General features: G+C 43.7%; 1 protein-coding gene across 2 annotated transcripts; it reads left to right on the plus strand.

Annotated features, from left to right (window-relative positions):
* The first annotated feature begins 8656 nt into the window (after positions 1–8656).
* Positions 8657–18451, plus strand: IRF1 (interferon regulatory factor 1). 2 transcript variants are annotated; one of them, XM_005311483.5, is made up of 10 exons: positions 8657–9650; positions 11801–11892; positions 12862–12961; positions 13146–13322; positions 13795–13844; positions 13966–14101; positions 14338–14460; positions 15417–15460; positions 16269–16398; positions 17210–18451. In XM_005311483.5, the coding sequence occupies exons 2-10, from the start codon at positions 11806–11808 to the stop codon at positions 17314–17316; spliced, it is 954 nt and encodes a 317-aa protein (XP_005311540.1). In that variant the 5' UTR covers positions 8657–9650; positions 11801–11805; the 3' UTR covers positions 17317–18451. The 2 variants fall into 2 exon arrangements, with proteins under 2 accessions (XP_005311540.1, XP_005311539.1); XM_005311482.5 differs by having other exon boundaries at positions 8693–8831.
* Positions 18452–20978: the final 2527 nt, after the last annotated feature.

Here is a 20978-nt window from a genome sequence, read left to right on the forward strand (position 1 = left end):
TCAAGGCACACCAGTGGTGTGGGGGCACAGGCAGAAGGAGGGCATGAAAAAGATGCAGGGGAAAAAAGATATATGTTAAAGGGACTCGGGAACTGCAAAGGACTTGTGAGGAGCATGGAGAGGGGTGACAGGTGGGTGGACTGGGGAAGACAGACAGGTGCTTAGAAGGAGGGTGCGGGGAATGGAAAGCGGGGTGTTGGGCATAGAAAGGGTCAGGTGATGTGTGTGTGGGGGGGAAGAAGATGAGATGCGTGATGATTTGGGGAAGCTGTGTATATTTTATGAATTCTGGTTGATATTAGGAAGTTGTTACCATGAAAACTACTTTGTCATCATGAATGCCCCTCTGTATCTGTAGGTTCCCCCATTGCTGAAAAGGCTGTGTCATGTCTTCTCCAGACCACGGACAATGGAGAGTGGTCAACCTTATGACTGTGCTCTGACCATACAATAGTTACTAAAAAAAGTGCCTGAGTAGGGAAAAAAGTTTGGCCAAGTGATCTGCAGTGGTGGGGCTTTGGAGAGTGGAAATTCTCCAGCAGGACAGAGATACATGACCAAAGCAGGAGGGAAGGCTCAGGGAGACATGCAGGAGAGGGCATGGGACAGACAGGCCAAGTCAGAGAAGAAGAGCTGGGAGGAGAAGGCGCGATGTTTCAGAACACAAACTATGCACTGGCAGAGAGGACTCTGGATGGTCCCAAAGGACTCTGACCTCAGCCCAACGAGTGCTTCAGAGTGGTGAGGAAGTTGAGGCAGGGAGAGCTGAGTAGGGTTTATTATTTGTGTACAGAGCTATGTATTTCTCTTGTGATTAAGTAAAGAACAATAATACTGTAGATTCCTGTGCAAAGACAGGGGCAGTGCCTGTTCAGATTCTGGAGGCTTAAAACAATCAGGATCCAGCTGCTAGGTCCCCTCACAGCAGTCTGGTGAGTGGCATGGAAGTTTTCCAAGTGGATAAAGCCTCTGTCCCTAACACTATCCTCTAACCCAGGGATCGGCAACCTTTGGCATGTGGCTTGCCAGGGTAAGCACCCTGGCGGGCCGGGCCGGTTTGTTTACCTGCCACATCTGCAGGTTCGGCCGATTGCGGCTCCCACTGGCCGCAGTTCGCTGCTCCAGGCCAATGGGGGCTGCGGGAAGCGGTGCGGGCTGAGGGATGTGCTGGCTGCAGCTTCCCGCAGCCCCCATTGGCCTGGAGCGGCGAACCGTGGCCAGTGCGAGCTACGATCGGCCAAACCTGCGGACACGGCAGGTAAACAAACCGGACCGGCCCGCCGGGGGCTTACCCTGGCAGGCCATGTTCCAAAGGTTGCCAATCCCCGCTCTAACCCCATGTCCCACCCCACCGTATCTTATTATCCCCACCAAAATCACGCACTCAGGCCCCTTCTATGGGCTTGCTCCAGTTTGCAGGAGGGAAGCCCTGAACTGGCAGGCCTCATTCAACTGATCAGAGCAGGTGTCTCCTCTGCAGACCTTCTATGCCAACAAGATTCCAACTGTTGGTGCCATTAAAGAAAGAGGGAAGTCACAAGCAAAAAACTTCATCATATAGGGTTGAAATTAACAACGTGTTTCAGCGATGACAACTGAGATGCTGCCCGCCAAAAGAATCCTTTCCTTATTAAAAAATCAACACCTTCATTAAAAATAATATTAGAACACCGGGCTGTGCACTGATAAGGGATCCTGTTAGCTTGCCAGAATCACGTAATCCTCCATTACTCATGATCATACCACCTGACTCATGCTGCCCCTTCAGCCTTAGCTTTACTTCCTTGTTTTGTTCTGTCATTGAGATATGCTAGAGACAAGGTAGATTCATAGATTCTATGGTCAGAAGGGACCAATGTGATCATCTGGTCTGACCTCCTGTATAACGCAGGCCATAGAACTTCCCCCAAAATAATTCCTAGAGTATATTTTTTAGAAAAACACCCAATCTTGATTTTAAAATTAGAAGCGATGGAGAATCCATCACAACCCTTGGTAAATGGTTACAATGGTTACTTACCCTTACTATCAAAAATTTACACCTTATTTCCAGTCTGAATTTGTCCATCTTCAACTTCCAGCCTTGGATCATGTTATACCTGTCACTGCTAGACTGAGGAGCTCATTATTAAATATTTGTTCCCTATGTAGATACATATAGACTGTATGAGGCAATATCTTTTATTGGACCAACGTCTGTTGGTGGCCGGGACAAGCTCTCCAGCTTTGCAGAGCTCTTTCTTGGATCTGGAGAAGGTAACCAGAGTGTCTGAATGAAATATAAGATGGGCCAGATTGTTAAGCAGAAGAGGTTCACGTGGACTGTAGAACAGTGGTTCTCAAAGCCGGTCCACCGCTTGTTCAGGGAAAGCCCCTGGCGGGCCGAGCCGGTTTGTTTACCTGCCGCGTCCACAGGTTTGGCCGATCGCAGCTCCCACTGGCCGCAGTTCACCGCTCCAGGCCAGTGGGGGCTACGGGAAGCGGCGCAGGCCGAGGATGTGCTGGGCACCCTTCCTGCAGCCCCTATTGGCCTCGAGCGGCAAACTGCGCCCAGTGGGAGCCACGATCAACTGAAACTGCAGACGTGGCAGGTAAACAAACCGGCTCAGCCCACCAGGGGCTTTCCTTGAACAAGCGGCGGACCGGCTGAAACCACTGCTGTAGAAGACCACTTACAATGAAGTGGGTAGTTAAGGATTAGCAGCCAGTAGGGTGTGTTACAAGTTGTTGTAGTGAGCCATAAAACCAGTGTCTCTGTTAAATCTAATGTCTAGCAGAGTTAGGAATTTAAATTCCCAGGCTCATCTTTTGAAGGTGGTGTGCAGGCATCCTTTGCGGATGAGGACTGAAGTATGCTGTTGATTATTTACTCAAGAGGATGGCCCAGTGCTAGGGTTACCATATTTTGAGTGTCCAAAAAGAGGACACTCCACGGGGCCCCGGCCCTGCCCCCAGCCCCGCCCACGCCCCCCGCCCCAACTCCACCCCTTCCCCAAAGTCCCCGCCCCTGCTTCCCGTGAACATTTGATTCGTGGGAAGCCTGAAGCAGGTAAGGGGAGGGGTGGGTGGGGGAAGGAGGTGCGGCCCAGTCTGGCCCCCCCGGCATCTCCAGCCTGGGTCGGCTCGGGCCCTGGGGTGCCGGCCCCGGGCCAGCCCCCGGCCAGCCCCCGGCCGAGCACCCCCGGCCCGCCCAGCACCACCGGCCCCGGCCCCAGCCCCCGGCCCAGCACTGCCGGCTCGGCCCCCGGCCCGGCCCCGGCCCCCGGCCCAGCACCGCCGGCCCCGCATGTCCCGATTTTCCCAGACATGTCCGGCTTTTTGGGATTTCCCCCCGGACGGGGATTTGAGGCCCCAAAAGCCGGACATTTCCGGGAAAATCTGGACGTATGGTAACCCTGCCCAGTGGTTAAGGCAATAGCCTGCAACTTAAAAGAGCTGAGGTCAATTCCCTTCTCTGCTACAGACTGCTTGTGTGACGTTGGGTGAGTCATTTAGGGCTAGACTTTTAAAGGTATTTTGCACCTGCTTTTAAAAAATTGGCCTTTGTCTCTCTGGGCCTCAATTCTGCATCTCTAAAGTGAGGATAATAGGTCTACCCTACCTCATAGTGGTGCGTGCAGATAAATACATTAAAGATTATGAGGTGCCCAGATACTACAGTAATGGAGCCATACAGGTACCTAAGATAATTCAATATCAAATAAAGTAGGACAAAGGAATGTAGTTCCTGGGTACATTAAGGAATGTGTGAATTCATAGTTCTCACTATATACAACGTGCTGCTCCACTACGTGGAGCAGAATACTTTTTTATGACTGATCCATCTGTTTCTCGAAGTGTGTTGATTACACAGTGTTTGCTGGTTTATGTAAATATAGTGTGTCCACATTTGTAATTTTTACTGTGTTAACTATATTGTTCAGTAATTACCCTAAGCAGTTTTGTTTGTTTGTTTTTTGTACTGAGTAGGGTTGTTAGTGTTTTAGTATTGTCGGAGAATAACAGAGTTCTCACTTTTTGTGCTTCCACAGTATATAAATGGGAACAGGAAATAGGATTTTAGTTCTCGCTGAGTCTAATTAGAACATAACATACAAAGGTTTTTTTATCTGATTTTTTATTTCTTGGTCCCGCGCAAGAAGCAAACAAATGAAACAAAACAAGCACCACCCTGATTTGGGTAAAATCCTTTACAGGTCACTCTGAGTGGGATCCTGCAGCAGAATGTGGATCTATGGGCCAAATCCTGCTCTCACTTAAATTGCATTGCACTGAGTGGAGTTACTGCTGATTTAACTCTTTATAAGCAAGAGCAGAGTTGGGATCAAGGTGTTACTCTCCCTTTGTGCATTCCTACTCTGCATTTATTTTGATTCCCAGTGTAAATGCCTACTCACAGCTCTAGGTGATTTTATAGATTTTAAATACATAGCAAAGAAGTTTACATTATGCACCCCACATCCCACACAGCACAGCTGCTCAAAACACAGTAACATTAATACTGAAGAATACTGGTCCACCAGACCTGAAAGGCCCAGAATAGCCATTCTTAAATTGACCTGCAAAAAGGAGGGGGGGGGGGAAACCAATTTGTGCCCTTTTCCCCCAATCTTTATTATGTATAAAGAAGCTTGTAATGTTTTCCTATATGAATTTTGCATTAAATCATCAGATCATAGCTACTGCCCCCCCTCCTCGAAAGACTATTGGATGACTGGACATACATAGGATGACATAAAACCCACTATGCAAATGAACCCTAATTAGTTCAGCTAATAAGTGATTTATATTTACCCTGTTTACGGGTCTTGTTTTGCATGCCTGCTTTTGTTAGCACCTGTTAAATTCAAATGCCTAAGAAACAACTGGGAGAAAAGATGTTTTCATTCAAAGTTCAGCATCTTCAGCCCCTCTGTTCAGAGATGAGAAAAACGATACAATCGTAAGAATTTTAAAAAATAGTTTTTGGAAGCAATATAAGCGTTCATGCTTCAAGGCAAAAAACAAACCTCTAATGCAGTAGTTCTCAACCTGTGGTCTGTGAACCACTGGGAGTCTGCAGACTAAGCCCTGGTCAACACTGGGGCAGGGGAGAATCGATCTAAGTTACGCAACTTCAGCTACGTGAATAACGTAGCTGATGTCGACGTACTTAGATCGACTTACCGTGGTGTCTTTACCGCAGTGAGTCGACTGCTGCCGCTCCTCCGTTGACTCCGCCTGCGCCTCTCGTGGCGCTGGAGTACAGGAGTCGACGGGAGAGGGCTCAGGGGTCGATTTATCGTGTCTAGACTAGACGCAATAAATCGATCCCCGCTGGATCGATCGCTGCCCGCCGATCCAGCGGGTAGTGTAGACATACCCTAATTCTAAATTTTCCAAAGGGGTCTGCATTTCCATTCAAAATTTTTTAGGGGTCTGCAAATGAGAAAAAGATAGAGAACCACTGCTCTAATGCAACCTTTAGGAAGAAATTTTCCCTGTGGGCAGATTATTGCATAACTACCGCCTGTAGGTTTCTTGTAACCTCCTCTGAAGCAGATGGTACTGGCCACTATCAGTGGTGATAGGATACTGTCCTAATCTAGAATGTCAATTCCTATATACCTAAAACTCATGATCTCTCTCTCTCTCTCTCTCTCTCAAGACCTCCAACACCTCCAACAAAGCCAGAGAAGGTCATACTCCACATTCTGGAACTTCTAAAGTTTACAAGCGAGCAGAAAACAGGGCTTTAGAATAAAACAAACAAATCTTTCAGGCCAGCTTTACATAACACAAGTCAGTGAAAAAAGGTAACTAAACTTCCTCCTCCTTTGCAGGTCACCTTTAGAATTGAATGTTACAGCGTTTCAGATCCATTGTAGCTCATTGTTTGGAAGTGGAAAATGTGTTTGTTGCCCCTGATTGGGGAAGAATTGCACATAACCTCTCATTTTTGCTGCCTTGTCTCCCTGTCTCCATAATGACCTGCTTATTTGTCTCATCTACCGGTTAGGCCTGGTCTTTTAGAATGTAAGCTCGTTGGAGCAGGGACTGTCATTTTCTGTGTGTTTGTACAGCACTTTGCCCAACAGGCTCTGATGAAGGTTCTACCATAGCATAAATGTTAAACAATATATACTAATAAAATTATAGGCTAAAAAATTAAGAAAATTTGAGAGATTTTTGATTTTTGCTTCTTTCTTTAGACTCTAAGCTTTACTTTTTTAAAGAGCATGTTTGTGTTTTTCATCATGAAAAACAGCAGGCAGATGCTGTTAACCTAGATTTGCAAAAAAACCCAAACCTACCTTCCTCTTAGATGTGAACTTCATACCTTACTCGAGGACCATTCAAATGCTAGCATGAAATGACTAATGACATTTCAAAATTACCTCACTCTTTGCTAGACTCAAGTCACCAGTAGAAACAGCAGTAGCCAGTTCTGCTCTCAGGGCCCAATCCAATTCTCTCAAAATAATTGGGAGTCTTTCTGTTGACTTCAGTGGTGTGGATCAAGCCCTCGCCTACCCCTGTGCCTGCCCAGAGGCATACAGGAGGACAAAAAATGGTTACCCTTCTTTCTTTAGGATAGTTATTTCAAAGCAACACATCCCTGACACACTGCCGAAGCTGGAGAGACCGGGGGATGCTTTCTTTCCCAGTGTTTGCAAAGTGTCCTTGTTTCCCAGTCCCCTCTCCTCCATAGTGATCGCTTTGGAGGGCAGATACATAGGATAAATTTTAAAATTGCTGCTACAAGCAACAGTACGTACCACCTGGCAGAGGGATGCTGTGGAAGTAAAAAGTGTCTTGGGACTCACTGGAGAACTAAGCAATGTTCTATAACCGTATGGGAGTGAGACACTGAGACCAGATCTCAACTAAGAGTTTTATGAACAGAGACACCAAAGTAAGACCCCATCTATGCTACAACTATAATCAAATTAAAGGACCCAATTAAGATTGTCCAGGTTTTTAACCTGGCCACAGGGCATGGTCAAGTTTTGTCTACACTACCACTTTTCACCACAGTGAAACCAGATGGGGACTATGTTATCAGCAGCTCCCCTGACTTAATTATTTTTATAGTGTACACAGAGACTTGTTTGGTGCCTGCATTCACAGAGGCCCTTACCTGCTTCTTTTAGACCCAAATGTGCATTCCCCGAACATTCAACCCTGCTAGATTTTGAGTTCTCAGTTAGTGCAGGATCAGACCCTTACTAAGATGGATTGATGTACCTGCTTGTCATTTTAAAGACACACCAGTAACTTCACATTACTTTGACTCAAGAAACTGAGCAAACAGGCTCTTAACTATCACTACATGCTGCAAAAGTTTAAAAAGAAAAAAGGAAATCAGGAACATTCCCCACACATTCCTTTTTCCTGCTATTTTCCTCTGGCTTGATTTCCGGGTCATCATAGCTGCTTTTTATTCCAGCTGCTGCTACATACTTTCTTATGTAACTCTAATATCGACTAAATATATGCATGGTTGTAAGGTCCACCTTAGGACTCATGAACTGTGTTATCGGTGAGTCTTTCTTTCTAGTTGGTACTAAACTGATGCCCTAGAACAGTGTTAAGGGGCAATCTTTTCAATTCGATGTTAAAACAGCATCAATCCTTGCCAGTTGGTTATGATCCCACAACCCTTTTTTGTAAGAGTTCGGAATGTTAACCCTGAAGTCCTGGCCAAATAGGGTTTTTTGCCATTTCATCTGCATGCAGTATTGTCATTCATTTCCTGTTCTAAATTGTTAGTGTTGTTATGTGCTTTCAGACAAGCTGCTGCTCTCCCCTGCCACCCCCACTGCCATATTTCAGGGGTGGATTCAACAAGCTTTGTGTGTAGCATCCTAGTCGGTCTGTTAAGCACTTTAGGAGCCGTTAGAATGAAAGGTAATTATTAGCATGCAAGATTTTATGCAGAGGGAGCTGGTCTAGTGGTCTGAGCATGGGACTAGGAGCCAAGTTCTCTGGATTTCCAGCTGTGCCTCTCTGACCTTGCACAAGTCATCTAACCTTTTATGCCTTGATTTCTCTCTCTGTAAGATGGACATAATACCTGCCACACACAGAGGTTATGAGGCTTAGTTCATTAGTGTTCATGTAGTGCTTGGAGATCCTCAGATGGAAGGCACCCAGAGCACCGAGTATCACTAGTAATGCCAACACACCTTGCACTGCATAAAGGTGCGCAAGAGACAAGATCCCTGCCCCAAAGACCATGCAAAAGGGGCCCAGAACTGACAGCGGGACACAGCACCCAGATCCATAGTTGGATTCAAGCCCCTCAGAAGTACAGGGATAGATCTGACCAGTTGGAGAAACTGGGACAGTGGGACCCAGACCATGTCTACCCCCCTGGGATGGGACCCAGCTGCAATGGGTCAGGACCCAGGGGTCACCTGCTCCTGTGACACTGGTGGGTGCCCGGTGGGTGGGGAGGCAGTTTCAGAGGGCTCCCAAGGAGCCTCTCACTTCTCCTCCTCGCCCCATCCCTCCGCTCCCACACCCAGGGAGCAGCAGGGAGACGGGCGGGGGAGGGGGAGCCGTACTTCCCCTTCAGCCGCTAGTGCTACAACAGCCTGATTTCCCCGAAATGATGCTCGCCAGCCAGCCAATGAGCGAGGGCGGAGCATAGCCCGGCCTCTGGGCGAATGCTGATTGGTCGGCACGAGACGTTCATCTAGGCAAGTGGGGAATCCCGACTAGTGTAAGGATATACCGAGACCACCTCGCTTCGCAGCCTGCAGAAGTCGGGGCTCGTTCACCGGAGGCGGATCTGCCGGCTCACTGGGCACCTTTGCAAGGCAGTGCACTGGGGACCGGAGAACAAGGTGGGTCACGCCTGGTGCAGCTAGCAGCCGCCGAGTCAGAGGTCTGCTTCCGCCTCCTGCCAGGAGCACTCGGTGCAGGACAGCTTCGGAACTGGAGTTGCAGGACTTTGCAGGACTCTTAGCAAACAGCACTCGGTCCTGTAACCAGAGTGGCCAACAAGGAAATAATAGGAAAGCAGCTTGTGTACGGAGGCTTGGCAAGACAAGGGATGCAATGAGTATTTAGTCGTGTGAGCCAGGGGACAGAGAGCAAAGACCAGTCGCAGGAAGTTTGCACGGCAAGTAGGATGCAATAAATGGCCTTAGCCCTGCAAATCAACTTCTGAACTGGTAAACGAGGAGTTTAGTGAATTTGCAGACACTTAAGCTGCTGTGCACGTTAGAGGTTCAGTCACATTCTGGTGACAGAATTTATCTTGTTAGGGAGGAAAGGGTTTGTTGTTGTTTTAACTTGTATATACAATTATGTGTAATGCAAAGACACAGTAAGGAGCACCTCTAATTCTGTGCTTGGGCATCAGATTGCTTTCTGGGGTGATGGTGGGGGAAGAGAGTAAGACAAATACGAGCAACTGTGTGACAACAAAGGGTGCTGTTGCTGCTCGCTGATACACAGGAAGTAAAGGCTGAAAATAAAGTCATGCTTTTGGCTTCAACACCGGAGAGCAGCGTTCATAGGCAACAGAGAGAATTAAAGCATTTGAATGCAGATGAGGTTGGGAAAAGCTGAAAATATTCAAGGTTTATGGGGAAAGATCGGTGGGACCAACAAATAAAGAGTCAAATCTTCAGGCATTTGCAGAACTGACCACAAAAGAGGTGATTCCTGTATTTTATGATTTTGTGAATTTGAGGATTATTTGTTCAGATGAGCCATGTTGCAAATTAACATTTAAGTATGTGAAATTCAGGTGTATACTTACTAGCTAGAGAAATATAAGATCACGGGATGTATTTTGAAAAGTATTTTGTACTTTGGAAATATATATTGTATAAATATCCATATAAATACAACTTTAAACAAAAACATCACAACAAAAATTTTGGAGCTAGCACAGTTGATGGCATCGTTTTAGTCTCACAAAAGCAATAGTGAGTAAAATAAACTCTCACAAACAGTGCAAAATTAATGGCAAAACTCTAACTTTACACCTAACAGTGCAAGGAAATGCTGAACACATGCGTGCTTAAGTCACCCACCTGATTCTGAGTAACAGAAGGGTCTTGGAGAAAAGTATAACATTCTGTATTAGAATTTGCCCAACAGGGTGAGGTACTGAGAGTGGAAGTCAGAAACCTTAGTGTATTGGCTGCTTAGGAATCAAAATTGTTGCAGAACATTTCTTCATGTTAGCATAATCTATTGTGTCAATACATCCCTGAGGAACAGTAAGCATACAGTGACGGGACCCATGCCTTTCTGTGTATGTGTGCACAGGGCCTGATTGTGATTGGGGGCCTTTGGATGCTATTATCAGACACACTACCTCATAAATATAATTTGCTGTTCAGGATTGCTTGCCAATGTTTAGTAATGCTATTCTCAGTCACAAACATTGCATTCCAGTTTATATACTTGTCATTAAGTATGAAGGAGCTACATAAAGCTGAAAATAATGTCAACTGAGGCTTTTTTAGTCAAAGTCAAGAACCACTACTAGCTTGAAATTGTCTAATTAACTGTGTTTTACAATAGGACTCCAAGCATCATTCCTTGAGTTCAGTTTTGCAGCCCTTCTTTAAGCCTATCCTAGCACCAAAGCTAAACGCTAATGTCCACATGGAGGCCATACAGGCAGGAATGTGTTACAGGAAAAGAGAAGGAGCCCAGTAGAAAAGCTTCATGTTAACTTGGAGAAAGTAATTGATCTCCTCTCCCATTATAAAGCGGGGTTGGGTTATGTAAGCCTAACCCTACTGCCAGCCCACTGAAGCTGTCGAGGAAGGTCTATTATTTGTAAAACGGTGAATTCTGTTTTGGAAATGCTGATATTTCCATATAAAAACCAAGGCAAGAAATATATTTATGCCAGTAGGTCTTAGTGCAAGGAAAACTTTGTAGCAGAGTGCAACATTTATAGACTAATCTACTGCACTGTTGTTTTTTTTTTTAAAAGGTAAACATTAATGAGAGGGGAAACTTGGCACTGAAATAAGTGGCAACGAAAAGACAAGTAACAAAGACACTCCCTCAGAAAGAATTTTTTTGCTAGTCTATAATTCCTCTGGAGCCTAACACTCACGCTTCACACACACGCCCCCTCAGTCACTTACAAAGATTTTAAGAATTTTTTAAAATTTAGTGTTCATGGGCCGCACGGGTGTGATAGCCCTGGAGACTGACGTCCATCCTTTGGTATGGCACAGGACAAGTTCAACACAGGACTTAGCAGTTCACACTGCCCTGCCAGTGTGCCTTGGCCACAACCCGGAGTGACTAACATTGTGGGTGCAAAGAGAGAGTTCAGAGTCCATGAACCTTTGACTTCTTGCCTTCTGCACCAAGCCTGGGATGCAGAGTACCAGAGGTGTTGGTGACTCATGAGATGTGGCAATTTTGCTCACTGGGTAAAGGTCTGAGACCAAACTCTTTTCACGTAAGCCACCAAACTGCACCTGACAGTAATACGTCTCTCTCACTACAGGGCTGAGTTCTGAATGGTATCGTGGGTGGGAAGAGCTCTGCATCCCAGTACCAACCTCTAGAGCCATCCAGTTTCCCAAATTCTATAATTTTACTTCTCTATTTGAGGGATAATGTAGTCAGATTAGAACAAAAATTGCCATTCAGAAACTGCCAAGATGTTGGAAGAGAAATGGTTTATTGATTCTAGACCAAGTTTGGGTTTTGTTGAAAGCATACTGCCCATGAGTAGTAGTGTTAAGAGTAAGCAGCGAGGGATGGCATTACAAAATGACCAGCATATTTACTCTTTTGCTTACCTATATTTATTCTTTTTCTTTCACAGACAACATGCCAGTAACAAGAATGCGCATGAGGCCTTGGCTGGAGTTGCAGATTAATTCCAATCAAATACCAGGATTGGTGTGGATCAACAAGGTGGGTTTCTTTGTCATTACTTTTGTATCTTCAATCATCTTCATCCTTGTATTCTTAGCTGATGTTATATAAAAATCAAGGTCACATCAATAGATTAAAAGAAAATGTGTATAAACTCTTTCCACTACATAAAACAGCATTTTTTGTTTTCAGAAAACAGTAGCTGTAACTGATCATGATAAATGGAGTAGACCTGACTTTTATTGGGGAAGTACTAGGAAGGAAAAAAAAAAAAAGAGCAGTCAGACCATAACATTGGGAGCCAAGACCATGTGAGGTCTGCCTCTAACTTGGGTCAAGTCATTTATCTCAGTTAAGGAATCAGTGTTATAGTTTCAACCACTGAATGGGACGTTAGGCCAAATCTTGAGAGATACTGAGCATCTGAACCATTGACTTCAATACTGTATTCCCATCACTTCACTGAGAATTACAACCATACGAAACTCACCCACAATAAGATTATTTAGGTTTATCGTAATTGATTCCGGATTTTTTGCTCATTGAATATTTTAAACTGTAAAGTGTCTTGAAGTGCGTATGAAAGGAGCTATCTGAGCTAAATTAATGTTGCACTGTAAGAAATATGTTTCTTATGGTGTACATAGGTCCTTACTGTTAATATTTAAAAAGATTCTGTGCAGAGAAAGACACCTAAGAATTTTATGATAAACATAAGGATCAGAGACAAACCAACAGGCCAAGGTAGTTCTGAGATGAGGCTGGCAGTGTCCCTCATATCTATTATATCTTGTTATACAGCTCTCTCAAACTCAGAACCCCTGGGGAACGTTACATGGGATGTAGAACATAGATGGTACTAAGTGAATGCTACATTAGGAATCTGGTGGTAGCCTTAATGCAGAGTTCCCTTGGTGTGGCTGAGTTATCTTGGATTATGTCCATATTTAGTCACGAATGGCTGTATGTTATATTCCCTGTGTTCAAAACTGCATTGTTTAACTACAGGATAAGATGATGTTCCAGATCCCATGGAAACATGCAGCTAAACAAGGCTGGGATATAGATAAAGATGCCTGCCTTTTCCGAAGCTGGGCCATTCATACTGGTACGTGCTGGTTTTAAAATTCTGTCTATCACATAAACAGGTAGAGCCTAATTCTGCCCTAGTCTACATCCCATGTGACTATATTGACTGCCTTATATGACTGAAGAATGGAACACAAATTAGTTCTTTTGGGAACGATCTCTGCAGAATCTCTGAATACTTACGCACCATCTCTTATTTATAGGGAGATACAAGGTAGGCGAGAAAGAGCCGGACCCCAAAACTTGGAAGGCAAATTTCCGCTGTGCCATGAATTCACTGCCTGATATTGAGGAAGTGAAGGACAAAAGTATCAACAAAGGCTGCAGCGCAGTCCGGGTTTACAGGATGCTACCACCCCTAACAAAGCTTCAGAAAAAAGGTAGGTGTATTACGGCCAATCCTCAACATAATTTGCCTTAAGGGGACCATTAGTGCAGTTAATAGTCTGTTTACGTTTCCTGTTCTGCTTGTGAATAGGTACAGTATAAATTCCTTGATAGAAGTATAGTATTGCTGTGAATAGGCAGTATTATTACTATTGCTAAATATTACTTTGGATGTATAGCTCCTTTCATCCCAAGATCTCATAGCAATTTTTTGAAAATTAATTCATTCTCACAATACCCCTAACGGGATCACTTCATCAGGCACAGAAGTGCGCTCCCCTCAGGGGTGGGAAGAATACAGCAGTCACTGCTGTCACTGAAATCAATGGCAAAACTCCCAGAGTATGATCATGCCCTTGCAGCGCAAAGCATCACTACACAGAGTAATTGCGGTCATGTAAGATTGGAGCCATCAGAAGTGGCTGCAGGCTTTTTCTCACTGTCACCTTGTTTTTGATTTCACAGAAAGGAAGTCAAAGTCATCTAGAGAGTCAAAAAGCAGGAGTAAGAGAAAGGTATGTATTAACTCTAGCAGCTAAAGGAATCAGAGGTTTGCTTTGAAGTTTTGACATATGGGAACAAATAGATCACATCTTGGTCTAATAGATCTTTCATTCAATGCATGTGTCTTTATAGTCATATGAAGACCAGAGGATGGATGAGGCAGTAGAAGCACTGAACAGCAGCAGTCTACCAGATGACCACAGTGGTTATACAGTTCACAGCTATGCAGAACAGGAAGTGGAGATTGAGAACGCCTCCATCACTCTAGGTGAGATTCAATTTTAGTTCTTCAAACTTAGCAGAATGTGCTGCACTTACCAAACCCCAGTATATGAGATCTCAGCATTATAAGCAGAGGAAACAGTGGCTTTTCCTGGGCATCTATATAATGAGATATGTGCAATGTGCTGTAGCGTGGACGGTGAGGGATTGGAGGCTATTCTGAATCAGAAAGCCTTTGCATTTCCTAAAAATTCGAACTCTTCCTTTCTGTGCATTCCACAGATCTCTCACCGTGTGATATGAACGCACTGACAGATTGGAGGAGTCCAATGGAAATAGCAATGGCTGACAGCACAAATGACCTTTACCAGCTTCAAGTGTCACCTTTGGCTTCATCTTCTGAAGGTTGGTATTTTATTGGTTTAAACCTCAGGTCAGCCAGATGGAAATAATCCTACCATTGCTGGTTTCAGAGGGACATGCAGCTGCATGGGGTGCCAGAAAAAAGAATAGGCCCTTCAAGTACAAGTGGCAAGATCTAGCATGCGTTCCAGGGTTAATGGGATCTACTCATCTGTAGTCAAATTTATTACAAAAACAAAAGGCTTTCGTTTGTTAAAGTTGAGGGGCCTTATGTTGCAGCTCTTACGTGCAAAACGCCTGCTGAAGTCATTGGCAGTTTTGCATGCACAAGGACTGAAGGTTTGGATGAAAAATATTTTCATTAGCTGCCTGAACTGTGCTGGGATATTACATGTCTCAGACTCCTCACTTCCAGGTATAAAAGTGTCACCCTCAAGGGTAAGGAAGAGATCTCTGATCTTGATGCATCGTTGCACAGTGCTTTGTACTTGAGAGTTCCGGGGGGAAAGAGTTCTTCCCCCAACCTGCTGGGAGGGTGTAGAACAGATGCCCAGCCAGCCTACAATTGTCACTGAAGTTCATGACCTCTAACAGTAACTGGGTTTATAAGAGGACAGGGGAAGCTTGAGAGTGATGGAAGCATCTAGTTGTGGATCAACTGTCTACTCCTCTGATATGATTTACCCCCCAAAACCATGTCATGTCACTGGAGGAGGAGGGGTACACAAGGGGCTCAGAGTTTCCTAGAGTGGTGACCTCTATAGCCTGCAGAAATTCCTAGGGCTTCCTGTTACTCATAGAGGTGGCAGAAGTGACCCTGAATCTGCTGGCATATAAGATGTTTTAGTGCTATTATGTCTCTAGAAAACGTGAAGTAATCTCTGGTGATAACGGAGTGGAAAAGAAGGGAAGCTGATCTGTGATTTTTGCCAATGAGGACACCGAGTTAACGGAAACATGTTTTTTTCTTTCCCCTATGTCTTTATAAAACCTAACAGTAACAGATGATGATGCAGAAGAAATGAAAGAGCAACTTTACAAGGTAAAAAGATGATGTCTTCTTTTCAGAATAATATTGAATAAGTTGCTATTTGTATCAAGGGAGGAGGAGAAAACAAAGCATATAAACAGAGTTAGGTGCACTGAGAACTTGTAAATAAAAATCCTATGTACAGCTAGGATATGGAGAACACACACAGGTGGAAATACTTAATATTCTTCTGCTCTCACTTTGAGAGCACATGTACCATTTTAGAGACAAACACTGAAAAGCTGAATGATGGATCAGAGACTGAGAAGACATTTACACTCTAGAAGGAATCTCTTCTATACCCCCAACTAATGTGGTGCATTTAAATCGATTTAGCTATACGTCTAGGCACGTAACACATTTATAAGCACCTTCCTTCTTGGGGTGTTCTCTTGGCATGTGTTCTGCATTAGCTTGATCCTTACTTAAATTAATAGGAATTTTACATATATGAGCAAGGAGGGAAGTGAGTTTAGCATTTATGAAAGTGAGGGGCTATTAGCAGTAAGCATAGTGTGGATACGCTTTGTGCAAGCTTCCCTACAGGGGTCCTCAGTACTGAACTGCAGTACTTATGCTAGTCCAGTGAAAATTGACAATGCCAGCAAATTGTGAGGTGGTTTTATGATGTGTATTCATAGTTAGTTATCTACATCATGATGAAATCTGCCCTTAGATTTAACTGCAATGCCAGCTGGCATCATCAGCCCTATGTAGGAAATATTATTGTTGCTGATCTGTTTGTCCAATGAGGTTTGATTTGTTCTCTTGAACATTGTAAGGCCCACACATTTCAAACCTTCCCCTTTGTCTCTTACAGCTGTTTGAACAAGACTGGCATGCAACCAGTGTCGGTGGGAAAGGATATCTTACCAATGAGCCCGGCACACAAAACATCTGCAGCAACTTCAGCTACAAGGAGCAAGATTCTGAAATAGATACAACCTCAGGTACAAATCCCTTAATATCTGAAGCAAAGTTACTTAGAATACAACCAGAGGCAGAGGGAGAAGCAGATTAAGCTCTTTATGCAAAATGGCTTTAAGTCGGTTGAAAAACCAAAAAGAATAGAGCAGTTCATGCATTACTGTGCTTTATTTTAGATTTCTGGCCAGCACATTAATTTCAAATTGAAGGAGTTTGTTGGGGATTTTTTTAAAAGACAATTTGTACTAGAAAATGTACCACAGATTTGTGTTTAAAAGTTATACTTATATGCAGCCTTGGCCTTATTAGTGGGAATTCAGCACAGAAATATGTGCTTAACTCAATTTCCATTTTAGCCTTACAGATTACTTTTAATCTGTGTCAGTTTCCAGAGTTAAAGTTACCTAGCTGTAGCATCAGTAAGAATGTTTTAAAAAAATGGAAGTTGTAATAAGGATTTCAGCAAATTTAAAGCATTATTAAGATAAAAATCTTGCTGATATATTCAATTTTAGTCAGAGCTCATTTGAATAATGTTTACATTTCACTATAGTATTATTAGTATACATTAACTATTTTGCTGCTGCCGCCACACATAGTGGGGGGAGGGATAGCTCAGTGGTTTGAGCATTGGCCTGCTAAACCCAGGGTTGTGAGTTCAATCCTTGAGGGGGCCACTTGGGGATCTGGGGCAAAATCAGTACTTGGTCCTGCTAGTGAAAGCAGGGGGCTGGACTTGATGACCTTTCAAGGTCCCTTCCAGTTCTAGGAGATGGGATATCTCCATTAATTTAATTTAATAGTACATTTCTTTTCATTTCTATTTTTTTTTAGGGGAAATAGAGTTCAGATTTTGTACTGATCTGAAAAGCAGTCTAGAATTCTCTTGGCTGGACACAGTTCGATCTACTGGTATACAAGCCATTCCGTGTAGCTTGTAAACCTCTCTTGCTTCCTCAGACTGTGAACTGATTTACTTCTCCTGTTCTTCATGGATGTGAACAGAGTGGGAGGCATTGTTTGTTACTGACTGTGTGAGAAGAAAGAACCCGTACTTTCCGTTTAGCTTCTGGGACTGAAGAGATTGAGCCATCAAAACTCCATTATTAAAAAACCTTCTTAGCAGAACTGTGTGCATTGAAGTTGGTTGACTAAGCCATTGTCCTATAAAACATAAAATTGCTTCCGATGTGAAGCTGTTCCTACATTAATGTGAAATGGGGTTCTGGCCTTTTTGTTGGGATACAAGTGACAGGTGCTGTGAGTCAGTAGAAGCTGGGCGAGGATCCCCATTTCTCTCTCATGTCTTTTATATTATAACTTAAAAGCACGGCTTTTGGAGGAGATCATCTACAGTTTCATTTACTCTCCTTTACTAATCCGGTGCTTAGGGCACCCAGGGCAAATTTGCCTATTCAGGTTAGCTCTGGTTGATGCCTACCTGGTGAAGTACTTCTGAGCTTGATGACAATCATTACAGATTTTTGGATTCAACAAAAATTGCACTAATTGACCCTCTTTCCTGTGATCATTCCAGCAAACATTTGACCGACAAATCAAATTCCTCATGTTTGTAAATATGTTTAGGCCAAGAAAATGTGACAATCAGCTACATGCTTTGCTTCTGCATATTACAGTTATTCAGAAGATCTGCTCATAGGACATTCTATTCTGTTGTCATTATGCATGACATATACCAATTTTCCATTTAATAATTATGAAAGAGTTACCACACTTTGGGACCCATACTTTTTTGCACTGATGGGCATAACACTTTATTTATACAGTGCCTTTTATGGCAGCCAACGTAATGCTCTTCACTGCAATAGAGAACATAGACTACCACGTCCAGTATATACCCGATGAACTGTGTAGAGAAGATCTTTAGAGAACCAAAAGATATAAGCCTATGCAGAGCAGTACAAAGTACAAAAAGGAGGGAGGTCTTTTTGATTTATGCCTAAGTGTCCGGAAATACATCAAATCACTAATTGTAACTGAGCATTTTCCTGTACATAGTTGTGTATATAAAAAGTGTTGTACATTTGTTTTAATAAAAGTGTTTTATATATGAAATGTATTTGATTTATTTGAAAGCTAATGAGAAAGTGTATTCTGGGTTGTTTGGGCATTTCCTGAGAGTCAGATTGCTGGCAGAAATACTCATAGTGTCACCAGGTTTAAATATGGGGTCTATTGTGATCCTATTTGGTATCCAACAGAACACTCATTGACTTAAATGGGATTCCTTCCATCACTTTCAACGAGCGTCAACTCGGAGCCGCAGGCCTGGTCTGCGTTGGAGACATTTTTAAAAATTCCCCATCATTGGAACCAGTGGCTTATCTTTATCAGGATTAGCAACATTGAGAAACCCTTTTTTAGGTGGGCCACTTGCTGTCACTGATGCTTTAAGTACTCTGCCATTTAGACCTGCTCTGAGAAGCACTAGAGGGCATGGTACTTAAAAGCACCCATGGCCTGTCTGTGCTCTGGCTCCCAATATTGCTAATTCCAGTGGAGTCAAGCTGGTATCAGTGAAGATGAGACGTTTTTAGAAGTGTCCTGACTGTAGATATAGCTGGACAGGCTAGACTACTTGAAGTAGAAAAGCAAATAGACATGTAGCTGCAAAAAAGAAGCGTAACTTTGTACTTGGTTTTGTTTTTCCACATGCTGGATTGCAGTAAGCGCTATGCTGCATTAGAAAACACTCCTTCTGGGGCGGGTGGAGAGAAGGGGCGGATGGGGCACCACACGTAGCCTGAGTTAGAGACACTGAAATCCGATACTGCTTACAACATGGTGTGTGGTACTATTGCTTACAGCACGGGGGTGCAGCCAAGTTTGGGACAATGCAAATTTAAGCTCCAGCTGAGGAAGACGCTGGGTCAGATCAGTCTCTGGGGTCGGTGACATGTTTGAGGAATAACACCCTTAGCCTGAAGTGAGACAAGAGATTGGAGAAGTCAGAAGACAGTTGGCAAGGATGCACACACAGACACAGCCAGTAAATAATGCTTCTATCCCATGGCAACTGGCCTTGATAGGCAGTGGGACTAAGGTCATGGAAAATGCTGAACAAATATCAGCACATTTAGAGAAATTACTCCCTTGCTAAGACTTGATGCTTCATTCCTTGCTTACTCAGGCAAGATCCTTATGGACTCAAATGGGAAGTTTGGCTTAAAAAAAAAAAAAAAAAATACTGCGGCATCAAGCCCTTAAAGAAACACCAGGATAGGAAGTTCAGGCTAAGAAAGACCAAGATCTAAACACTCAGGGCCTGATCCAAAGCCTACTGAGGTCAATGGAAAGATTCCTATTGACTTCAGTGGAGTTTGGCTCAGGCCCTTATTGGGCATGAAACAGAATGTAAAGCAACATGGGGAAGTGTACCCCAATGGTCAAAAGTGGGTCATGTAACTCACCACTAATGGGGATACAGAGGAAAATAGAGAAATAAAAGTGAGGCCATAAAAATTAGGGGTTTACTGAAAACTAGCATATTTGTGCAAGATTGATGGCATCTGGAAGCACAGGGAATGAAGTGGTAGTGGAGAAAAGCACCTTTCCCCCAGCTAAGTATCAAAAATGTTGCAAAAGGCTTTCCCCATCATCCTGGCATTGCTTGTGGTGTAGCTGCAGGAGGGTATATTGCTGTTAACCCATTATGGCGATCAGCCTCTGTGCTTGCTGATGCCCAGTAGTAAAGGTAAGAATTTGAATGGTGCCAAGATGGATGTTCAGTAGTTAGGTGGAATCAGTTGATCCATGTGAAGGGTTTTGCTCAGATGCAGAGTACAAAGTCCTTTAAGGACTGGGTTCATTTACATGGTCTTACATGCCGTTGCTGCTCATAGCAGATAGCTTCTTACCTGCCTGCTGTGAACTGTATCTACTAAATAGATATTGGTGACTAAGACGTGTTCTCCGACGTTCCCCACGAAAGGGGCTATTCCCACTTGCATGGTAACGAAGCACTCCCACAAGGCGCACTACGGAATCTTCATGGAAGCCGCCTAAGAGAACATGCTGGCTGCCCTCTGGCTTAGGTCACAAGTAGGACGGGAAGTGAGGAAAACATTTTTGCTAAGTCTAGCGCAGCATCGATATAAACCTAGAGAGAGATTAGGCTTCAGCGTGTAGCAGCGGAAGGAAATCAACTTCGTTTAAAAACCTAAAAGCCTCATTACAATTTCTTATGTAGCAGGGAAAATGAACTATATTAATGCAGATTTTCTTCAGCCCATAACAGTTTATTCAGTTGGGTAACTTCATCTACACATTAAAGGAGAGAAAGTTTCTACAGGTTACACTATGATATAGGAGGATGGGCGCTTGGGAAAATTTTTTGGAGCTTACAGGCTGGAGACATAGATTTGGGGACAAAGTGGGCAAGGCTGAAAGGGGGACACTACCTTGCAGCTGTGAGTCACAAAAAAGACCTTCTAAAATATCCTGTGATTGTCTCTAACCAGCTCCCACCTTCCTTAGTGACTTCCTAAATTACGGTATAATATAGCTCAGTGCAGCTTTTTTAGGTGCTGTTTTGCCAGTCAAATCAGCTTGTATGTAAAAGAGCTGGAATTGGATGTGGTGA

Source organism: Chrysemys picta, chromosome 8, assembly GCF_011386835.1.
Source record: "Chrysemys picta bellii isolate R12L10 chromosome 8, ASM1138683v2, whole genome shotgun sequence".
NCBI lineage: Eukaryota > Metazoa > Chordata > Testudines > Emydidae > Chrysemys > Chrysemys picta.